Source organism: Bidens hawaiensis, unplaced genomic scaffold (genome assembly GCF_021521415.1).
Source record: "Bidens hawaiensis isolate Kalapana, Puna unplaced genomic scaffold, B.hawaiensis_p1.1 tig00059336_1, whole genome shotgun sequence".
In the NCBI taxonomy this organism is placed as follows: domain Eukaryota; kingdom Viridiplantae; phylum Streptophyta; class Magnoliopsida; order Asterales; family Asteraceae; genus Bidens; species Bidens hawaiensis.
Window position 1 is genome coordinate 55729 of NW_027500706.1, and position 19706 is coordinate 75434.

Here is a 19706-nt window from a genome sequence, read left to right on the forward strand (position 1 = left end):
CCGCCTTTTTTGCTAGGGTCTCCACCATGAATACTTGTGTCATTAGTCGCCATAAATAAATGTAGCCCACGACTTATTTCAGCCAAACTGATTTTACTTGTGTCACTAGTGATACTTTTGTAAATCTGCATGTTGATCCAAGCTCATTGATGTGCAAAAAGTAGTTATTAATTTATTAACTAAATAAACGTTAATCTAGACACTAAGTAATAAATTCTAGACTCTTAAACTTAACTAAACTGTCAACCGGTAAGCACACATATGCATCGAATAAATAACAAGAAACCTCTTAATCATAAACCATAACAAAAACAAAGTCCAAACTAAAATCCAACATTAACAAAAGTTCATCATAAGCCTAGGCGATCTAGGGGTTTAGCCAACAACCATACTGTTAGGTCCTTTTTGTATGTTTTAGTCTTTTGTATTGGTTCACTTTTCACCCAACACTTTTATCTTTTACTTTCTCTTCCCTCTCATCTTCAAACATTCAAACCCTAAAATCTCTTCAAATTCTTCACCGATCCTCCTGTTTATTCTCCAATATGCCGTTGAATCCAGATTATCCACCCTCGGTATAACATCAGAACCCCATAAATCCTTTCATCTTTATGTTTCTGGGTTCACAGAGATCGAGGCGGCGGTTCTTATGAACCGCCTGCTAGATCTGAGTAGAGATCTTCATGATTTGGGTTGCTATCATGTTCAGATTCTGTTTTTAGACTTTAGATCTTGTTTATCATCATTATTAATTAGTTTTTAGGATTGATTTGAAAAGTTTGTAGATTTAGGTCTTTGTTCAAACATTCAAGTGTTCAATTGACCATGAAGATATAAGGGGTTTGCCTTCAAACTTTCCAGAACCCTAATTCTGATCTGGGCGACACCAAAGAAAAGGAAAAGGAATCAAACATTCAAGTGTTTGCTTGAAAGGAGGTTTCGCTTCGCATGAACATGCGAAGCGAAACACCATCTGTTTCGCTTCTCATGGTCATGCGAAGCGAAATGAGCCTACAAGCGAAAAACCAACACTTGGAAATTTTTTGGAATTAAAAGTCTGATAAAGCTACTAAACTGCTTGGACATAAATGGACTGTTTGGACTCCTGGACAATTTTTTTTTTTTTTTGGACTTGATCTTTGTACTTTGTGGATAAATTGACTTGTTAATAGATAACTTTGTTAACTTATTAAAACTAAAATTATACTTAAACTTTATTAATTGAAGTAAATTAGTTAACTTATGTAGATGTAAATACTTAGTGCTTATGTACATAACATTTATGTTTATGTTTTAACTTAATGATGATTCTCATGATCTCTTGGTTTAAATTTCAGGGACATAACAATTTTTGTGCTCTCGGGCTGCCTAAGACAAAGGCTGACAAAGTATTCACTTCAATGGTCAAAGGGCTCAAGCAATCACCACTTGCCTATGCTATCACCGCCAATCCAGCCGTTTACTATAAATGGATCTTGGACTTCTAAGCATTTGCCAAGATTGCTGTTGATTCTCTATCCTTCACAAAAATTGTGGCAAGAAAGGAGTTGATAATTACAGAAGCATACATTAGACGGGTGTTAAAGATTGCTGACCAGCCAGATTATACGTATGAAAAGGGAAACAAGAAGAAGCTGGTTGGTTTTGTTGAACAGATGGGATACGAAGGAGCCTCGAAAAGAGTCATCTTCCGGAGGTTTTTATTCCACATAGTCACCCATTTTCTGACTGATATTCGTGGAGGATTCGACAGTATGAGTACAGACTGGGTTCGTATTATGTCTGCATTGACTAATAGAGAGAAGTTCAACTCCTCTCGAAGGATATTCTTGTGCATGCTGGAAACATAAAGAGTGGTGCTACATGGCTCATGTACCCGAGATTCGTACAGCTGCTTTTAGACAATTTAATTCCAAATGTTCCACAATCGAGGACCAAAAAGGCCAAGGACAAGAAGTCACTTCCTGAGCCGTAACATGTGAATGAGATTAAAACTTCGGTTTTCAGTGTGTTGCTTAGCACCAAAGGGAGGGGGCATCAGTATCAAGGACCAAGGCCGGGTCCTAAGTTTGGTTTATTTGAGGAGACAGAGCCTGCCGGGGAAGAGGCGTCTACTGAGGGTGAAGATGATGATGAACCCGTAGTTGAAGGTGAACAAGATTCCAGTGATGAGCCGGCCGAGGATCGAACAAAGGCCAAGCATGACTTGAAGAGGAAAGTGGCTGAAAAGGGCAAAGTGATAGAACTTGAGGAGGAAGAAGAAGACCAGCCGCCCCTGAAGCGCTTGAAGAAACTTGGGGACTCCTAGAAGTCAACCAAGTTTCTTGTCAAGTCTCCCTCACAAGACAAACCACCCGACCAACCAAAAATCACCAAAGAAGCCCTGGCCCAAGCCCTCAAAACACTAGACGTAACCAAGATACAAATCCCTACCTATAAGCCACCAAAAACCAGAAAGAAAACCAAAGCCAAGAAAACCAAGACCCTACTCCATGACTCACCAGAATCCTCACCTGAACCCTCACCAACAGACCAATCAATTTCAATATTCCTACCCCAAATACCTTCCTTACCACACTCACCACCACAACAACAAACCCAACCCGAACCTTCTCAAGTCTCAACACCACCTACCCAAACAACCACATCCATATCACCTCATCAGTTTTCAGCTTACCAATACAAACAACAAGCTTACGGAGCAAAACCGTCATTACCTCCCCAACCCAAACCTTCACACCACCTACAACACAACCAACACCACTCACCACTACAACTTCACCAATCATTACCCAAGCCATCACCCTACCTTTCCCAACAACCTCACCACCCATCATGTCCACCACCTCACCATCCACCATTATCTCACCAAAACCCATTTCCAGAGGGATGTCTTCGACACCTCCAGATCCTATCCTCGATAGGATCGTCGTACTGGAGGAATCCGAGGGCGGAAAGAGAAATTGTGCTCCTTAAGTTCATTAAGGAAATGAAACAAAAGGCGTTTGAGGATGAAGAAGAAAAGGCGGCTCTGAGGGAAAGGATAAGGGTGTTGGAGGAGTAGAAGGAGGCAAGTGACGCTCTTGCTGAAAATCAAAGATTGTTGACAAACACCTTCCACACCCGAATCCAGAATCTACAAGCGTTAATGAACCGTGAGGCCTCTGAAAACGCTAATCTGAGAGCAGATCACACAAGACTTGGAGATAGGCTGACTACACTTGAAAGAGACTTTCCAAGTGCTAGTGCTCTCAGATCTAGTGTGACAACTGCCCAATCCGACCCGACCCAGGTACCCGTTTTCGAATCCGATTCTTTTTATGATTTAAAATTTGTTTAGTAATCTTTGTAAATTTAACATTTAATAAATCGTATATATATATATATAATTTTTTACTATACTTGCTCCTATTAATAACATTTCTCTTTCTTGTCGCCATCCCGCCCCCTTGTCTTTCTTGTCGCCGTCCCGCTCTTTTCTCTTTCTTGTCGCCATCCCGCCCCCTTGTCTTTCTTGTCGCCGTCCCGCTCTTTTGTCTCTCTTGTCGCCGTCCCGCCCCTTTGCTTAACCCTTGAGCCTTGAACCCCTTTTTCTCTTAACTCTTTGCTTGTCCTTTGGTTCTTCCCGCGACGCGCTAAGAATTGTAGTTCTTCCCGCGACGCGCTAAGAATTGTAGTTCTTCTCGCAGCGCGCTAAGAATTGTAGTTCTTCTCGCAGCGCGCTAAGAATTGTAGTTCTTCTCGCAGCGCGCTAAGAACGGTAGTTCTTCCCGCGACGCGCTATAGTTCTTCCCGCGGCGCGCTAAGGATTTTAGTTCTTCCCGCGACGCGCTAAGGTTTGTTCTGTCTGCCTTCGCCCTCGCGCGTGCGCTCGAATCTTCTCGCGCTAAACCTTAAGTCTTTTCTTCAGTTTAGGTCAGCCTGTATTCTTTTGAGATATCTTATCTTTTGTCTGAGCTTTTTAGGTCAGTTCCGACATCTGTCCGAAAAGCCACTTTCGGCGCAGCATGCGCACCAATCCTATTGGTTGACAGAAAAAGTGACTGACATAATCTTTTGAAATCTTCTTTTGCATGCCTTGAACAGTGTTTTCTCTGACTCCTCCCATGCTTTATTCTGTAACCTGTCAGCCCTTTTTCCTGTTCCCCTGCAGTTGCCGGCATATCTTTCCATATCTTTTGCTTTTGGATTCTTATGCTTTTTGATATCTTTTGCTTGATTGTCTAGATCTTTTCCTCTTTTCTAGGGATTGTGTTCCCTAGGGTTTGCCTATAAATATAGCTATTTTCTTAACACTTCACACACTACACAAACACTCCCCTTATCTCTCTCCCTTTGCTCTCTGCCGTTGTTCCTCAGCCGCCTCCTCTCTTGCCTCCGTCTTCTCTTCTGTTCTGCCCAGATCTCGGTAAATATATATATTTTGTTTAAGTAACTTACATATATTCAAGACATAAAAACCAATCGTTAAACCAATAACCTCTTATTTATAGGTTAACTTGTGCTTATTTAAAAGTTGGTTCTTGCATTATCTTTCAACGCACCGTTTACATGTGAGTAATCTCGTACCTAATCCCTTTTTATTTTTAATGTTTTGGGATGTTCATGTGTTCGTACAAACTTGAGTCTTAAACTTGTTTATGAACTTTTGTCGCGCAAAACCCCATGTGTTATGGACGTAGACTTGGCTGTTTATTTGTATGTGTGGATCATCAACCGTCTTGTCGGCCTATTCCGCAGTTTTCATGGATCCATTAGATGAACACGGGAGAACTATCGTTTATGATTTCTCTTTGTTTACACTTGCACAGTTTTCTTGTTTTTGTGCTCAATTGGGAGCACGGATTGAACTATGAGCTATGATCTAAGGCTTGATCACAATCTGATTACACCCTTGTTGAACACTAGTTATACACATGATGCGCGCAGATATTGTTATCTATTTATATGTATTAATCTTGATTTCTCACCGACACGCAAGTGTTGACGTTTTATTTTAACACATGTTCAGGTTTGCTGTAGCTGTTTCTGGAAGGTTGAGGACACATAGGATGTTTTCTTTTCTTTTGGACCTAGTTTAAAATGTAACAAGACAAGTTTATGTTATTTGAATATTTTAAGTTATGATATGATTTATGTTACTTTATGTCATGTTCTGCGCGTGCGCAAGGAAATGTATTTATTAAATATTGACACCCAAATAGTGTCGCGAGTAATGAAACAATACGTGGCGCCCCGATGTATAATCCGCCATCAGTCGGGGTGTTACATCTAGTGTAAACAAGAAGATATAAGATACAACGAGAAGGTGGGATGTTGAAAAGGAAGCTACAAACTCAAGAGTTGCAAATTTGGAAAATTAGCTTGCTTCCTCCGCCTTTCTCGATACGTTCAGAGCAGAAGTGGAGGCCATACAAGGAAAGATAAAAGAGCAAGATTGTCTGAATGAGCTACAGCTCAAGACAAATGAAGACATGGTAAGCAAGTACCAGGCGGCCTCAGACCTCATCTCATGGGCATTCAAGAAGATGAATTTCATGGTCTGGAGGATAGGCTTGACGTCGTGTTTGGAACTTGGAGAAGGTCTGGTGAGACTTCTCAATTCGGTGGTTCATAGCCTGCCGCAGGTCCTTCTGTGACCATGCGAGGAGTTCAAGCTGTAGTATCTAAAGGAGAGGTTAGTACAACAGGGCGGCCAGTCTAGCGGTGTTGGTGGTGGATATGATGGTGATGATGATGGTGATGAAGAAGATGATGATGAGGAAGAAGATGACGACGATGATGAAGTTCATGATAGTTTTGATGAAGATGACGATAATTATGATGAAGGTGGAGCAGGTGGAGACGGAGGGGCCGGGGCAGCAGGAGGTGGAGATAACACTCAATCACCTCCACTAGCTCAACATGACGTTCAAGACCCCGCTACTCACGACTCTGCTGGCAAAGTCTAGGAACACGACACACAGATTACTGACATGTATAAAGATTTATTTCCTGATGACTTTGTAGGTGCTATGGATGACTTTATCGAAGCAGGAAAGAACTTGGAGCAACTTATTGATCAGAATACGGAGGCGAGGGTTGAAGACGATTACATCAATTACTCACCAAATCCAGACACTCCTCCTGCTCAAGTTCAGGCTACGGAGACTCCTGCTGCTGATCCCGTCTCCACTCTAACAGATGATCTGACACAGGAACTACTAAAGAGAAAGAGAAAGAATCATATAGTGTCAAGTCTTGCATGCGCCAACGATCTCATCTATCCTTACCACGATGATTCGCTGACTGTATATGCAAAGTATAATAAGGAGAACGCGTGTTGGGCGATTAGGCGATATAGTGGTGATCTAATTTATCTCAACCATCATGAGCTGAAGTCACTACCAGAGCTTGACCTCAATTATCTTCGAAAAGCTCTAGGTCATGGTGCGGTTGGGAGCACTCTGGATAGTTGGATCCCAGATTATCTTTATCGACAGTCGAAGGTCGATTACAAGGAGTTTGAGCCAAATAAGAGTCGGAAGTACAAGAACCCAAGAGACCCAGTCACTGGAGAGCCACGAACCATGTGGAGATACAGGGCACCAAAGAATTGTCATATTATCTACCATGGAGAGCCCTTTGTTCCCAACATCCTCCGAGACTTCACAGGCTGGGAATTTGACAACACAACAGGGGAGGCCATCATACGCTGCAAAGATCTGCCTGAGATTCGCGTATTTGACGAGCATGAGCTAATGGGGTTGCATATAGAAGATATCAAGAAGCTCTACAACTCACCTCTGGGAACCGTCGAGGACATTGGTCATCAGAACACAGACCGGATGGTAGAAGCCTTCAACAAATTTGTTAGAAGAGTTGTTGAACTTCCACTACCCGAGGACGGCTGGCTAGATTATGACACCGACGGGTTCCAATACTAAAGACTAGAGGGAGATTGTTAGGCCCCTTTTGTATGCTTTAGTCTTTTGTATTGGTTCGGTTATGTATTTGGGGCCGATTGGTCATTTTGTATGTATTGGGCCACGGTCCATTGTAAAGAAGCCCATTGGGCCTTAGTGAATATAATTCATGCTTCTCATGCATGCCACCCTATAAATAGGGAGCATGCCATGAGAGAAATAACCTTTTGCAAAAAAATCTAATTACACACTTTCTCTCCTTCTCTCGGCCCTCTCTTTCTCTCTTATTACACTCAACCGAACATAATCTCTAGATCCGAGACCTCTTGGTTGCTTAGTGTGATTTCCGCTAGCACTAAGTTAGGTTGATCCAAAGACGTTGTTAGATCCACCCGAATAGGGACCTACACATACTCAAGAACAAAAGAAAATAAATTGGTTCAAACAATAAATTCATGACGAAAATAATATATTCAAACCAAATAAATAATAATGATGTTTTGATGAGTAGGTGTTGAAACCGGATGCTCTCTACTCGAACCAACGGCCTTCCTCTTCTTGTTTCTTTCTTTTTGCGTGCTGTCCCCTTTGTCTGATTTTCTCACCTGATGCGTAGGGGTCTCCTCCTCATATTATCACTAAAACCTTTTTTATATTAATAATTATTGCCGACGTTCCAATTACTGAAACAAAACCCTTTCTTTTTTTTTCTTTGTATTCAGCCTACATCATGTGTGCAAAGCTCGTTGATCCAGTCCATGTTCAAAAGCACTAAACAAGCCCAATATAATAAACTCTATAGCCTACTACATTATTTCTTGGTTCCTGCCTACATCAAATAAATTGTTGGAAGGGTTACATAATATTATTATATTTTAAATGTAAAGCAAAGAATTCAATCACTAAAATCACTTAAACGTTATGTGTTAAAATAGTAGAATTCTATTTATAATAAAATTATAATAACATATCAGATATATTAATTTTTCATGAACTTAGTTTAGTATTGATAAATACTCTTTTTAGCTCGTTGACTCATGAAATCTTTAAAAACTCGCATATGAACCAAATATTAATAATATTCAATAAAAACTTGGCTCACAAGCACTTAAAAGTGTAGAGAATATTTATGTAATAATATGTATATTTTAGACCATATCACTCATTTTCATTCAACCCGTTATGACCCAGCCCGACCTGGCCGTCCGTTTGCGTTGCTATTATCCATACAATTTGGAATGCAAGTCTTTTACATTATAATTTGCCAATAGAACATGAGATGCCATAGTGTAGATATAATGAAGAATTACCCATTAGCAGTGTTCCTCACGTCCAAACCAAACAAATTGGCTGCTTCTTTAAGAGCCTTTCTCCATTTTCCAACCTCTGATTCATTCTTATGTGTGGCAAGGGCTTCCCCAACTGATCCAGCTTGTTTACGCACATCAGAAGGATCCACATCATAGAACACGGGAAAAGCAGTATGCCCATTGGTCTTAATGCACTCCATGATCTTCAGAAGCTCGTTTAAGCACCATGATGAAGATGCGTAGCGTTTGGAAAACACAATAATATAGAATCTGGAATCTTCAATGGCTTGTAAGAGCTCTTCACTGATCTCTTTTCCTCTCTCAAGTCTCTCGTCATCCTTGAAGGTGTAAATACTTTGTCGATCAAGAGCAGCATAAAGATGATCAACAAAAATCTTGCGTGTGTCTTCACCACTAAAGCTCAGAAACACATTATATTTGTAGCTTTTGTTGTGATCACATGAACTTGAAGAAGCCATCGATCGAAGGTATGCTAATACTTGACAAATCTATGAAGTGCAAACCTGACCTATGAAGTGTAACCGGTTGTCAGGTGATTAGTTGGTTAGCATGTGCTTCACTGAGTAATTATATAGATCCCCTCTTGAAAGGGGGGAAACAAACAGAGACAAATTTAAAATCTGTGAGCATTAAGTTTGAAAAAGACAAGCGAATATCTTCCAGAAATGTTTAAACAGGTGTAATTTTGAAATCTGTAAATTATAATGTTATAATTAGGCTGAAATCAAAGAAAATCACAGCAGTTGACTTTCCATAATATGTATAAAAAGGATGCGATTCTGATCTCATTACTCTGGAGATTTTAGAGAGGATATGGACACGATGGGCACACTTTGAAAACACAGAAATGCGGTTTAATTTTAAGGTTTACATGTGTTGGTATTCCAGTATTAGAACCGGAAATAATAAAATAGAAACAATAAATGATAACGGTGAACCGGGCTTGTGTTTGACACAATTCCCTTAAACAGATTCGCGGTCTGTTCCCAGGGTACTCCGGTTCAAAGCAGTAGCGGACTGCCGAACTTGATCACTTGTCTGAAACGAAACCGTAATAATGCTGCAGCGGAGAGGACGAGAGAGTTGTGTGTTTTCTCGGGTTGTATGAAATGAAGCATTTCATCTAGTTTTATAACAATAAAACTCATAACTTATTGTTGACCATTAGTGCATAATAATAACTAGTAATTATCATAATAATGGTCATTAGTACAATAAAACTGAAAGATATTAATCATTACTGATTAATGATCATTAATATCATTGACTATTCAGTTAAGAGAAACTGAAATTTAATAATCATTACTGAATAATGATCATTAATGTCATTGACTTTCAGTTACGAAATGCACCAGCTAGCAGTCTCAAAAAACAAGTGCAAAAAAAAAACTACCTCACGCGAGCCCAGGTTTTCGGAGTTGCATTCGTGTCCGCGGGATGTGCGGGCACGCACGAGCTCGAAGAATTTAAGTCCAGAAACCCAATTTTGCATCAACAGTTGACCTTTGGTCAAACTAATGAATTCTTGATTTAATTGCTCATGGTATAAGAAGTTTAGGAGATGTGTATAAGCTAGTTTCAATGATTATAACTACCTAACAATCATTAAGAAACTAAATAGGGAAATGACTATAATACCCCTGTATATATAAAACCTGTCTAACAGTTCTAATGTACTAACAGTCACACTGCGTCCTTCATGTATTTGAGTAACTAAACAGCAATACAATCTAAAGATCGGATCGACATCATCCACTAGCAGTTGATAAGTTATCAGTTAAGCAAAATCAGAGCAGAATACACCAGAAGCACAGGTAATTAACACGTTACACATTTGATTCTGATTAAAATATATATATATATATATATATATATATATATATATATTAAGCATGTGCCCTGCACCAGTTAAAATAAGAATATTTTGAACTTTACTTCCTGTTGACTTTACTTTAGTCAAATACTAGTTGTTTTACTAATTTACCCCTAAGCCATTGCTTAGTTGCAATTCTCCAATTTCATTGAGGAAAAAGTTATTTGGTGGAGTTCCAAACTTCTATTGACTTGATTTTGTATTATAGGATGGTTTATGGTAAGTTCAGAAGCTTTTTGATGGTTTTTGACAAAAAGGATATTTTGGTTATTATGGAACAGATGGTCAAAACTGGCAATTCTATTAGGTTTGACTTTTTTGGTGTCAACTTTGACTTCTGGAGGAACTATGAAAGTCAACAGAATGTGTATATAAAGATTTGGAAATCTATTGGTCATAAAAGCTGAACAAAAAATTGCTATGACCATAAAGGGTAATCTCGTCTTTCTGAAAAAAGTTTAAGTCGAGAATTCTTTTTCCAAATCTGAAATTTCAGTTAAATCTGAATTTCTATTGGCCAGAGTTGACTTTCGGAGAATGTGGACTTCTTTGGTTAATAAGTCAAAACTTGGTTGAACAAGAGCTGGAACTGTTTCCTGATGGCGAATAGTATAGTTAACAGAGTTATGCTTGAGAAATGGGGTGTCATGGGTTTATCTAAATGGTAAAACGAGAAACAGGAATTAGATAAGCCCGGAATAGGGCCCAATTGATCAGTTAGAGTGGGTTGAATGAAACACGAAGGAAATATAGTGAGACCTAGTTAGAGATCGGTTGAATAAAAACAATTGAGCCTGGTTTAGTCAAGTGTTGAAGTGCAAACAGTTCTGGGCTAGTTATGTTACACTGGCTATTAATTAAAAAAAACAAAATATTAGAGCCCAGAGGAGCATTGCTAATTGCCGATGCCTTTGTACTCGTTTATGTGTGCCGAGAATAAGCAGTATTGCGATCGCCGGCCCCTGGAACATACATTGGAATTACAATTCTAAGTGGGCCTTTTTTTGATTATTTTGCATTTTAGAGTTGCGATTTTGATTTGTCATAAAACGTATGTCTTTAGGTTTGGTTTATTCGAACATCTTGCTCAGTTTCTTTGTCCCAAGAAAGCTTTATCATTATTTAACAGGTGTTTGTATTTCAGGCGCATTTCGTCTTAAAAGAACACGTGAGGAAGTTAATTGGAGAAACCGAGGTCAAACTCTTTCACTATTATTAATACTGAATTTGTAAGTAACACTAAGGGTATGTTTGGCAAAACTAGCTGGTGACTGGTGTCTGGAAGCTGGTAGCTAGATGCTATAGGTTTTAGATATATTTAAGTGTTTGGCAGAGTAGCTGGATCTTTTAATAAATGTATAAAATGACCAAAATGGGCATAATTAAAAAACAATAATATTAAATATACTTATTTTGGAAGGTTATTTAAGTAATTAAAATACTAAAAGCTTGTAGCCCTTTTCAAACGCTACTAGTTGGAGCATTAAGCTTTTTCTCATAACCTAAAAGCTTCAAGCTCCTTCCAACCAAACAAGGCTTTTAATAAAGTATGAGCTTTTTCTTAAAAGCTTGAAACCCCTAAAAGCTCCTTGCCAAACATACCCTAAATGACTAAATTATAATGAAAACAGGATTTCAGGCGGTTTCCTACTCTGCAAACCGCTCTCCCTGCCGCTGCGGGTGAAGCATTGGAAAAGTTTCGTGAAGAGAGTAAAAAGACAGTTTTTATTTTTAGACTAGTAAAAATGGAGTCTTCATATCTGACCGTCAATTTTTTTCCGGAAGCTTACAAAATGGGGCCCACTCCTTAACCTGGAGACTACAAAAACCCACCTGGTCCAGACCCATACCCTTAGTTGACCGATATGCAGAAGCATATTTCAGAAGGATCAGGTCAAACGTGTCATTGTATATTGGTATGGTATCGGATACACTGAGGAGCATGATACCCAAAGCGGTTGTTTATTGTCAAGTTAACGTGGCTAAGCAAAATCTATTAAGTTACTTCTACACGCTGGAAGTCAATCAAACTTGCAATGCTTGACTAATGAAAGTCAACTAATTCTAATGTGTAAAACTTTATAAGAAAACATTATTATGCATTAAGTTGTCTATTCAAATGAAAAAGAAAACATAGCGCTTCGTTCATTTATTATTAAATATATCTTTCACTATTATTATAATGAAAACAGGATTTCAGGCGGTTTCCTACTCTGCAAACCGCTCTCCCTGCCGCTGCGGGTGAAGCATTGGAAAAGTTTCGTGAAGAGAGTAAAAAGACAGTTTTTATTTTTAGACTAGTAAAAATGGAGTCTTCATATCTGACCGTCAATTTTTTTCCGGAAGCTTACAAAATGGGGCCCACTCCTTAACCTGGAGACTACAAAAACCCACCTGGTCCAGACCCATACCCTTAGTTGACCGATATGCAGAAGCATATTTCAGAAGGATCAGGTCAAACGTGTCATTGTATATTGGTATGGTATCGGATACACTGAGGAGCATGATACCCAAAGCGGTTGTTTATTGTCAAGTTAACGTGGCTAAGCAAAATCTATTAAGTTACTTCTACACGCTGGAAGTCAATCAAACTTGCAATGCTTGACTAATGAAAGTCAACTAATTCTAATGTGTAAAACTTTATAAGAAAACATTATTATGCATTAAGTTGTCTATTCAAATGAAAAAGAAAACATAGCGCTTCGTTCATTTATTATTAAATATATCTATTAAATATATCTTTCACTATTATTAATACTGAATTTGTAAGTAACACTAAGGGTATGTTTGGCAAAACTAGCTGGTGACTGGTGTCTGGAAGCTGGTAGCTAGATGCTATAGTTTTTAGATATATTTAAGTGTTTGGCAGAGTAGCTAGATCTTTTAATAAATGTATAAAATGACCAAAATGGGCATAATTAAAAAACAATAATATTAAATATACTTATTTTGGAAGGTTATTTAAGTAACCTTCGTTCACTATTATTATAATGAAATAATATATTTAAGTGTTTGGCAGAGTAGCTGGATCTTTTAATAAATGTATAAAATGACCAAAATGGGCATAATTAAAAAACAATAATATTAAATATACTTATTTTGGAAGGTTATTTAAGTAATTAAAATACTAAAAGCTTGTAGCCCTTTTCAAACGCTACTAGTTGGAGCATTAAGCTTTTTCTCATGACCTAAAAGCTTCAAGCTCCTTCCAACCAAACAAGGCTTTTAATAAAGTATGAGCTTTTTCTTAAAAGCTTGAAACCCCTAAAAGCTCCTTGCCAAACATACCCTAAATGACTAAATTATAATGAAAACAGGATTTCAGGCGGTTTCCTACTCTGCAAACCGCTCTCCCTGCCGCTGCGGGTGAAGCATTGGAAAAGTTTCGTGAAAAGAGTAAAAAGACAGTTTTTATTTTTAGACTAGTAAAAATGGAGTCTTCATATCTGACCGCCAATTTTTTTCCGGAAGCTTACAAAATGGGGCCCACTCCTTAACCTGGAGACTGCAAAAACCCACCTGGTCCAGACCCATACCCTTAGTTGACCGATATGCAGAAGCATATTTCAGAAGGATCAGGTCAAACGTGTCATTGTATATTGGTATGGTATCGGATACACTGAGGAGCATGATACCCAAAGCGGTTGTTTATTGTCAAGTTAACGTGGCTAAGCAAAATCTATTAAGTTACTTCTACACGCTGGAAGTCAATCAAACTTGCAATGCTTGACTAATGAAAGTCAACTAATTCTAATGTGTAAAACTTTATAAGAAAACATTATTATGCATTAAGTTGTCTATTCAAATGAAAAAGAAAACATAGCGCTTCGTTCATTTATCCAAAACATATATCAACTTACAAGAAGATTCATTAATACTAATGTTCAACAAAAATTATAGAACAAAAAGGTTTTGAAGTTAGCATATGAGCAAGTTATTCATTTCCGTGGACTGTCCACTGTTCTTTGCATTGGTGTAGATAATAGATCCTACAGCAGAAAAGAAAAACATAGACGTTTAAAATATATAATCTCAAGATCATTGTCAAGTCATTTAAGTTATTCATCCAGTTGTATTTTTAGTTGAGTTAGAATAAGAGAAACAAATATCTTCCAGAAATGTTTAAACATGCGCTAGCTAGAAATAAGTATAATGTAATGTTTGTAATTAGATTAAATTCAAAGAAAATCACAGTAGTTTGACTTTCCATAATAGTCAAACTGTGTTCCCTAGTTTAAATATAACAGAAAGCTATGTATAAAAGGATGGTTTAATATTAAGGGTTCATCAATTGACAGTTGACCTTTGGTCAACCTTTGAATTCTTAAACGTAGACGCAGAAAGGTCAACTTTGAATTCTTAAACGTAGAACCAGGTGATTTGTGATCAGTTCAGCAACATCAGAAGCACAAGTAACATGTTACAAATTCAGATCGATTGCATAAATATTTACAAAAATGCCCCTGATGTCAGCTAAAAATAAGAAAATTAAAATAACTTTGAACAATTAGTACTTGCATCCAAAATATTGGATCCAGAAATGAAAAAAACCGGAAAGACCAACCAAAATAACCAAACCGAATCAGAAACCGACGGTTAGACCAAACTCTTGATTCGTTTTGGTTTTGCATGTAACTAAAACGGAAAAAACGGAACAGGACCAAACCAAACTAATAAATTTATTTTAAAATTTATATAATTTATAATAGTTTAATATATAGTTAACCAAAATGTTTTAGCCCAAATATACAATAATCAGTTAGTTATTAACTAACAAAAAAACTTAGGCCCAAATTCATTATTTCTAGCTAACCAGAAAAAGTAAAACTGAATCGAACCCAAACCAATAACCGAAAAACCTAAACCGGTCGATTTTCAAAAACTCAAAAACCGACATTTTGGTTTTTTGTCCAGTTTTAGTCCAAAACCGAACCAAACCGACCCAAGCACACCCCTAGAACTATCCAATGTGCTAATTCAATACAAGATGACTGTCAAAGTCAAAATTCTGATGTATAATGTTTTCACTACCTTTATTTGTATTTATCCAATTATTTACATTAAAGTTATCCATAATCATATCAATTTCAATTATTGAAAACAAAATAAGGCTAGAGTACTTGTATCCAATAGGGGTGTGCATGAATCCAAAAAAAAATCGTTCCAAAAAAGGAAAAAAAATGGAAAGACCAAACCCGAATAACCAAAATGAAGCAAGCTAAGACGGTTTGGTTTTATGTTTTCTTAAAAAACCAAACTCTCAATTCGGTTTCTGTGTTTGCATGTAGTTAAAACCGAAAAAACGGGTCCGAACCGAACCAAACTAATAGATAGTTAACCCAAAAGTTTTGGCCCAGATGTATAATAATCAATTAACTGACAAAAAACTTAAGCGAAAATGCATTATTTTTTGGCTAACGTGAAAAAACTAAAACCGGACCGAACCCAAACCAATAACCGAAAAACTGAAACCAATCAGTTTTGAAAAACTCAAACATTGATACTTTGATTTATTTTAAAATTTAAATAATTTATAATAGTTTAATATATAAGTTTAGGTAGACAAGACTTTTTAGACATCCCCCGTCCACGTCAAGTTTTACCAAATCTTTACAATTATTAAGATTTAACCTCTCGAGTTTGGGAGTCAGCCCAAGGTCAAGGCTCCTCAACTTTGATTCACTCAAGTCAAGGAATTTGAGTTTCTTCATAACCTATCACAAAATGAAAAGAGAACGAAATAAGGTAAACATATATCAGTATAACATTAAAGAATAACCATATTACTTTTCCCTCTTCCCAAAGATGTTCGATGTTGCTGTTAGACATATCAAGTGCAACAAGATTATTTGCTTCAAACGTTTTGGGTAAACACCAGTGGGGGTAGTTGTACCAATACAAATATCGTAACGAATCTGGAAAGTGTAGGCAAGCTTCGTCAATAACAGAACTACCATTGAACTCTCTGTTGTTCACAATAAGGCAAGTAAGTTTTTTCATGTTTCCAAGACCTTCCAAAAAAATACCAGGAGTGATTCTTAGATCTATAAATCTTGTTCATTTACAAACCTGCAATTCAAGAACAATCATAAAAGTTGAGTTATAACGGATGAAATTTTTGCAAGTTTCATCTCTACCTTACAAATAAATTGGACTCTTACCGAATTATCAGCCAAAATATCTTCAATTTCTTTCTGAACCCATAATTGGCTACGCTTGTGGGCTTGTCCAAATGCCCACGACCAACAATACTCTTGCCCATTTCTTCTATATGGTCATGCATGTCTATGATTGGACCATAATATTGGTTTAAAGTTATAATTAGAGATTTTTGCTCAAGAACTCTTAAACCATATTCAGCATGAAGTCCGCAACTTTCAAGCATACGAATTGCATCGTCTTTCTGCCACCCTCGAAGGAAGCACGTCACATTCAGGAATAATTCCTTGTGTTCATCCTCAAGGCTTTCATAACTTAATTCCAATTTTTTAAGAGTTTCCTTCAATGGAATTGTTTTAAGTCTTTCTAGTGTATGCCTCCATTACCTTTCATCTTCACCGCATAGTTTTGAACCCAAAACTTTTACTGTCAATGGAAGACCAGCAGCATAACTTACAACTTCATTTGAATGTTTTTCATACCCTTGAGTTGGAATATCTTTCCCAAACGCATGCTTACTGAAAAGGCGAATGGCTTCTTCCTCCATTAAAAGACTGACATTGCGTATCCATTTCACATTATGTTCTTCCAGCACCTCTCCATCTTTAGTAGTAATTATAACTTTACAAACCACATCGTCAAGAACAACAAGAACTTTCTTGCTAGACAACCTATTTTTCATTAAGTTTTTCCCTTCTTGGATACCACTTAAGCTAATGTCTTTACTCTTTAATGCATCTCTAAGAATTTGTTCTTGCAACTTCTCCAAACCTAACTGTTTTCCCTCACATTCTCAACAAAGCTTTTACCTTCAAAATCAGTGGATATTTTATCAAAAATAGCTCGGGCTAAAGTTGTTTTCCCTGCACCTCCCATGCCCTTAATCCCTACCATGCGAACATCCTCCAAACCGATCTCTAAATACCGATCAAGATCTTGCACCCTTTGTTCCATGCCCATTAAATTTTCATCAACGTTCATATCAATGGAACGTAACTCAAGCGAAACCCAATCAACAATTAACTCAATGACTTTAGCTTCATGCCTATAGAACACAAAAGAGGATTCAATTAGCTTGATCAAGAACCCACATGAATAATTATCACTAAGCATGTCAATTTGACTCTATAACCAATACATGGGTCGATTTGGGCAAACAATACATTCAAGTTCATCTGGCTCTACCCAAAGTATACAAAGTGTTAGAACGGGATGCTCAGAACACATTAGTTAATCTATAATGCGTCCGGGCGAGCAACCACTACCATCACCATCACTCCGTCAACACCCTAACCGCCACCGTCGCATACAACACCACCGTTGCAATCACGGCCATGGTCACCGCAGATAATACCCGCTGTTGCCCGCCTCTCCACCGTGAATACCTGGTGTTACTAGACATATAAAAAGATGTAGCCTGATCACCTATTTTGGTACTTATATTTATAAAACGACTGATTTCAACCAAACTGATTTTAGTCTGAACCATGATCCCGAGCTCAATTTCATTCAAACCAGTTATGGCCCAATCCAATTCGGCCCCTCGTTCTCCTGGCATTATACACAAACTGAAAAACAAGTACCCATTAGCAGTGTTCCTCACATCCAAACCAGACAAACCGGCTGCTTGTTTTAGAGCCTCTCTCCATTTTCCAACCTCTGATTTATTCTTATGTGTAGCAAGGGCTTCTCCAACTGATCCAGTTTGTTTGCGGACATCAGAGGGTTCCACATCGTAGAACACGGGGAAAGCAGTATGCCCATTGGTCTTAATGCACTCCATGATCTTCAGAAGCTCGTTTAAGCACCATGATGAAGATGCGTAGCGTTTGGAAAAAACAATAATATAGAACCTTGAATCTTCAATGGCGTGTAAGAGCTCATCACTAATCCCTTTCCCTCTCTCGAGTCTCTCATCATCCTTGAATGTGTAAATACCTTGTCGATCAAGTGCAGCATAAAGATGATCAACAAAGGTTTTGCGTGTGTCTTCACCACTAAAGCTCAGAAAGACATTATACTTGTAGCTCTTGTTGTGACCACATGAACTTGAAGAAGCCATTGAATGTATCCTATGCATGAGAGATCATAAAAGATCAGACCTTTTTGAAGAATTATTCACCAGTAAAGAAAGTAGGATAAATTGAATGTTTTAACTACAGCATGTGTATTACGATAAAATGCTATTAAAGATGTCAATACAATGTCCGCATAATGAATTTTCACAATCTTTTTACTTTTTGGAATTAATCTGTCTTACTTTCTTAACTACAAATTGAAGGGTTAATCCTAATTGTTCTTGTTAGAAAATAAAGTAAATTATAAATATTTCAAAGGATCGGATTATCATCATTTCCCAAAATAGAAGATGTGTACAACAATATGACAGCAAAGATTATAACGTTAGAGGCTGGAATCAAGGGATATTTTTTTACTTTTATTTGTTTTTTCCTTGTTAAAGGTCAACACCTTTGTTTGTTTAATTACTTGTCTTGTACCTTTATAAAATAACAAAAGAAAGGTAAAATAAAATAACACGTAACGGGATTTGTTTGTTTAACACGCCACGGGATTTGTTTGTTTAATTACTTGTCTTGTTAAAGGTCAACGCCTATGTTTGTTTAATTCCATGTTAAAGGTCAACACCACGAGTTTGTCTTGTACCGAGGATTCTTTTGTGTTTTATTACTTTTGTTTAATGTTTAACTACTTGTCTTGTTAAAGGTCAACACCTTTGTTTGTGGTGCAGGGTACAAGACAAACTCATGGTGTTAATTACTCGGTACAAAATGCCATGCCCCTCAAAAGACTTCTGGATCGTGATGCAGGACACTTGGGGAGAAATCGAGTGAATTGATCCCAATCCCATGACGTGTGCAGCTATTATCAAAACATACAACATAATCAGGTCTGAACAAAAATTATTTCAATTCCTTATCGCTTTAGAACGGAAATATGATCATATAAAGAGGGAAGTTTTGAGATGGGATCCCATACATACCCTCACCAGAACATCTTGGGTGCGGATGTATCATCACAGCAAGGAGTGGCGGCTGGGTTGGCTACCACCAGACCAGGGGAACCGATCGGAACCAGGTTTGTATCATAAGGGCACTACTGCTCAGACCAGGGGTGAAAATCGAATGGGCCATCATCCCGGGAAGATAAATCACAATTAAAATGCAGTCATTGCGGGATGTCGAAAGAAAAAATTCGTTGGAGAGGGAAGCTGCGGGTTTGGTGGTTTTGCAGGTTCCACCGGAGAAGAAGCAGCTGGCACTCCGTGGGGATCTCAAACCCTTGCATTTTAGATTCTGTTTTTTTAGACCCTATTAAAATACCCTTTTGAATCTTACAAGACATGAGCGATTATTGGGTGTCGCACTGACCGTCAAGTATGGAAGAAGTGACTCATAATACTATGAAGTTGGCTCATGG

The 19706-nt window shown here is 37.8% G+C and overlaps 1 protein-coding gene across 2 annotated transcripts in view; it reads right to left on the bottom strand.

The window, feature by feature from the left end:
• The window catches only part of LOC143602675 (TMV resistance protein N-like), a 70343-nt gene extending 52002 nt beyond the window's left edge, over nucleotides 1-18341 (bottom strand). Inside the window, exon 1 of one of the 2 annotated variants that reach the window (XM_077079709.1) lies at nucleotides 17852-18341. In XM_077079709.1, coding sequence (XP_076935824.1) covers nucleotides 17852-18330 — 479 coding nt within the window. In that variant the 5' untranslated portion in view covers nucleotides 18331-18341. Of the gene's footprint in view, nucleotides 1-8215; nucleotides 8716-17851 lie in introns of those variants that run through there. The other variant, XM_077079708.1, reaches the window with a different exon arrangement.
• Nucleotides 18342-19706: the final 1365 nt, after the last annotated feature.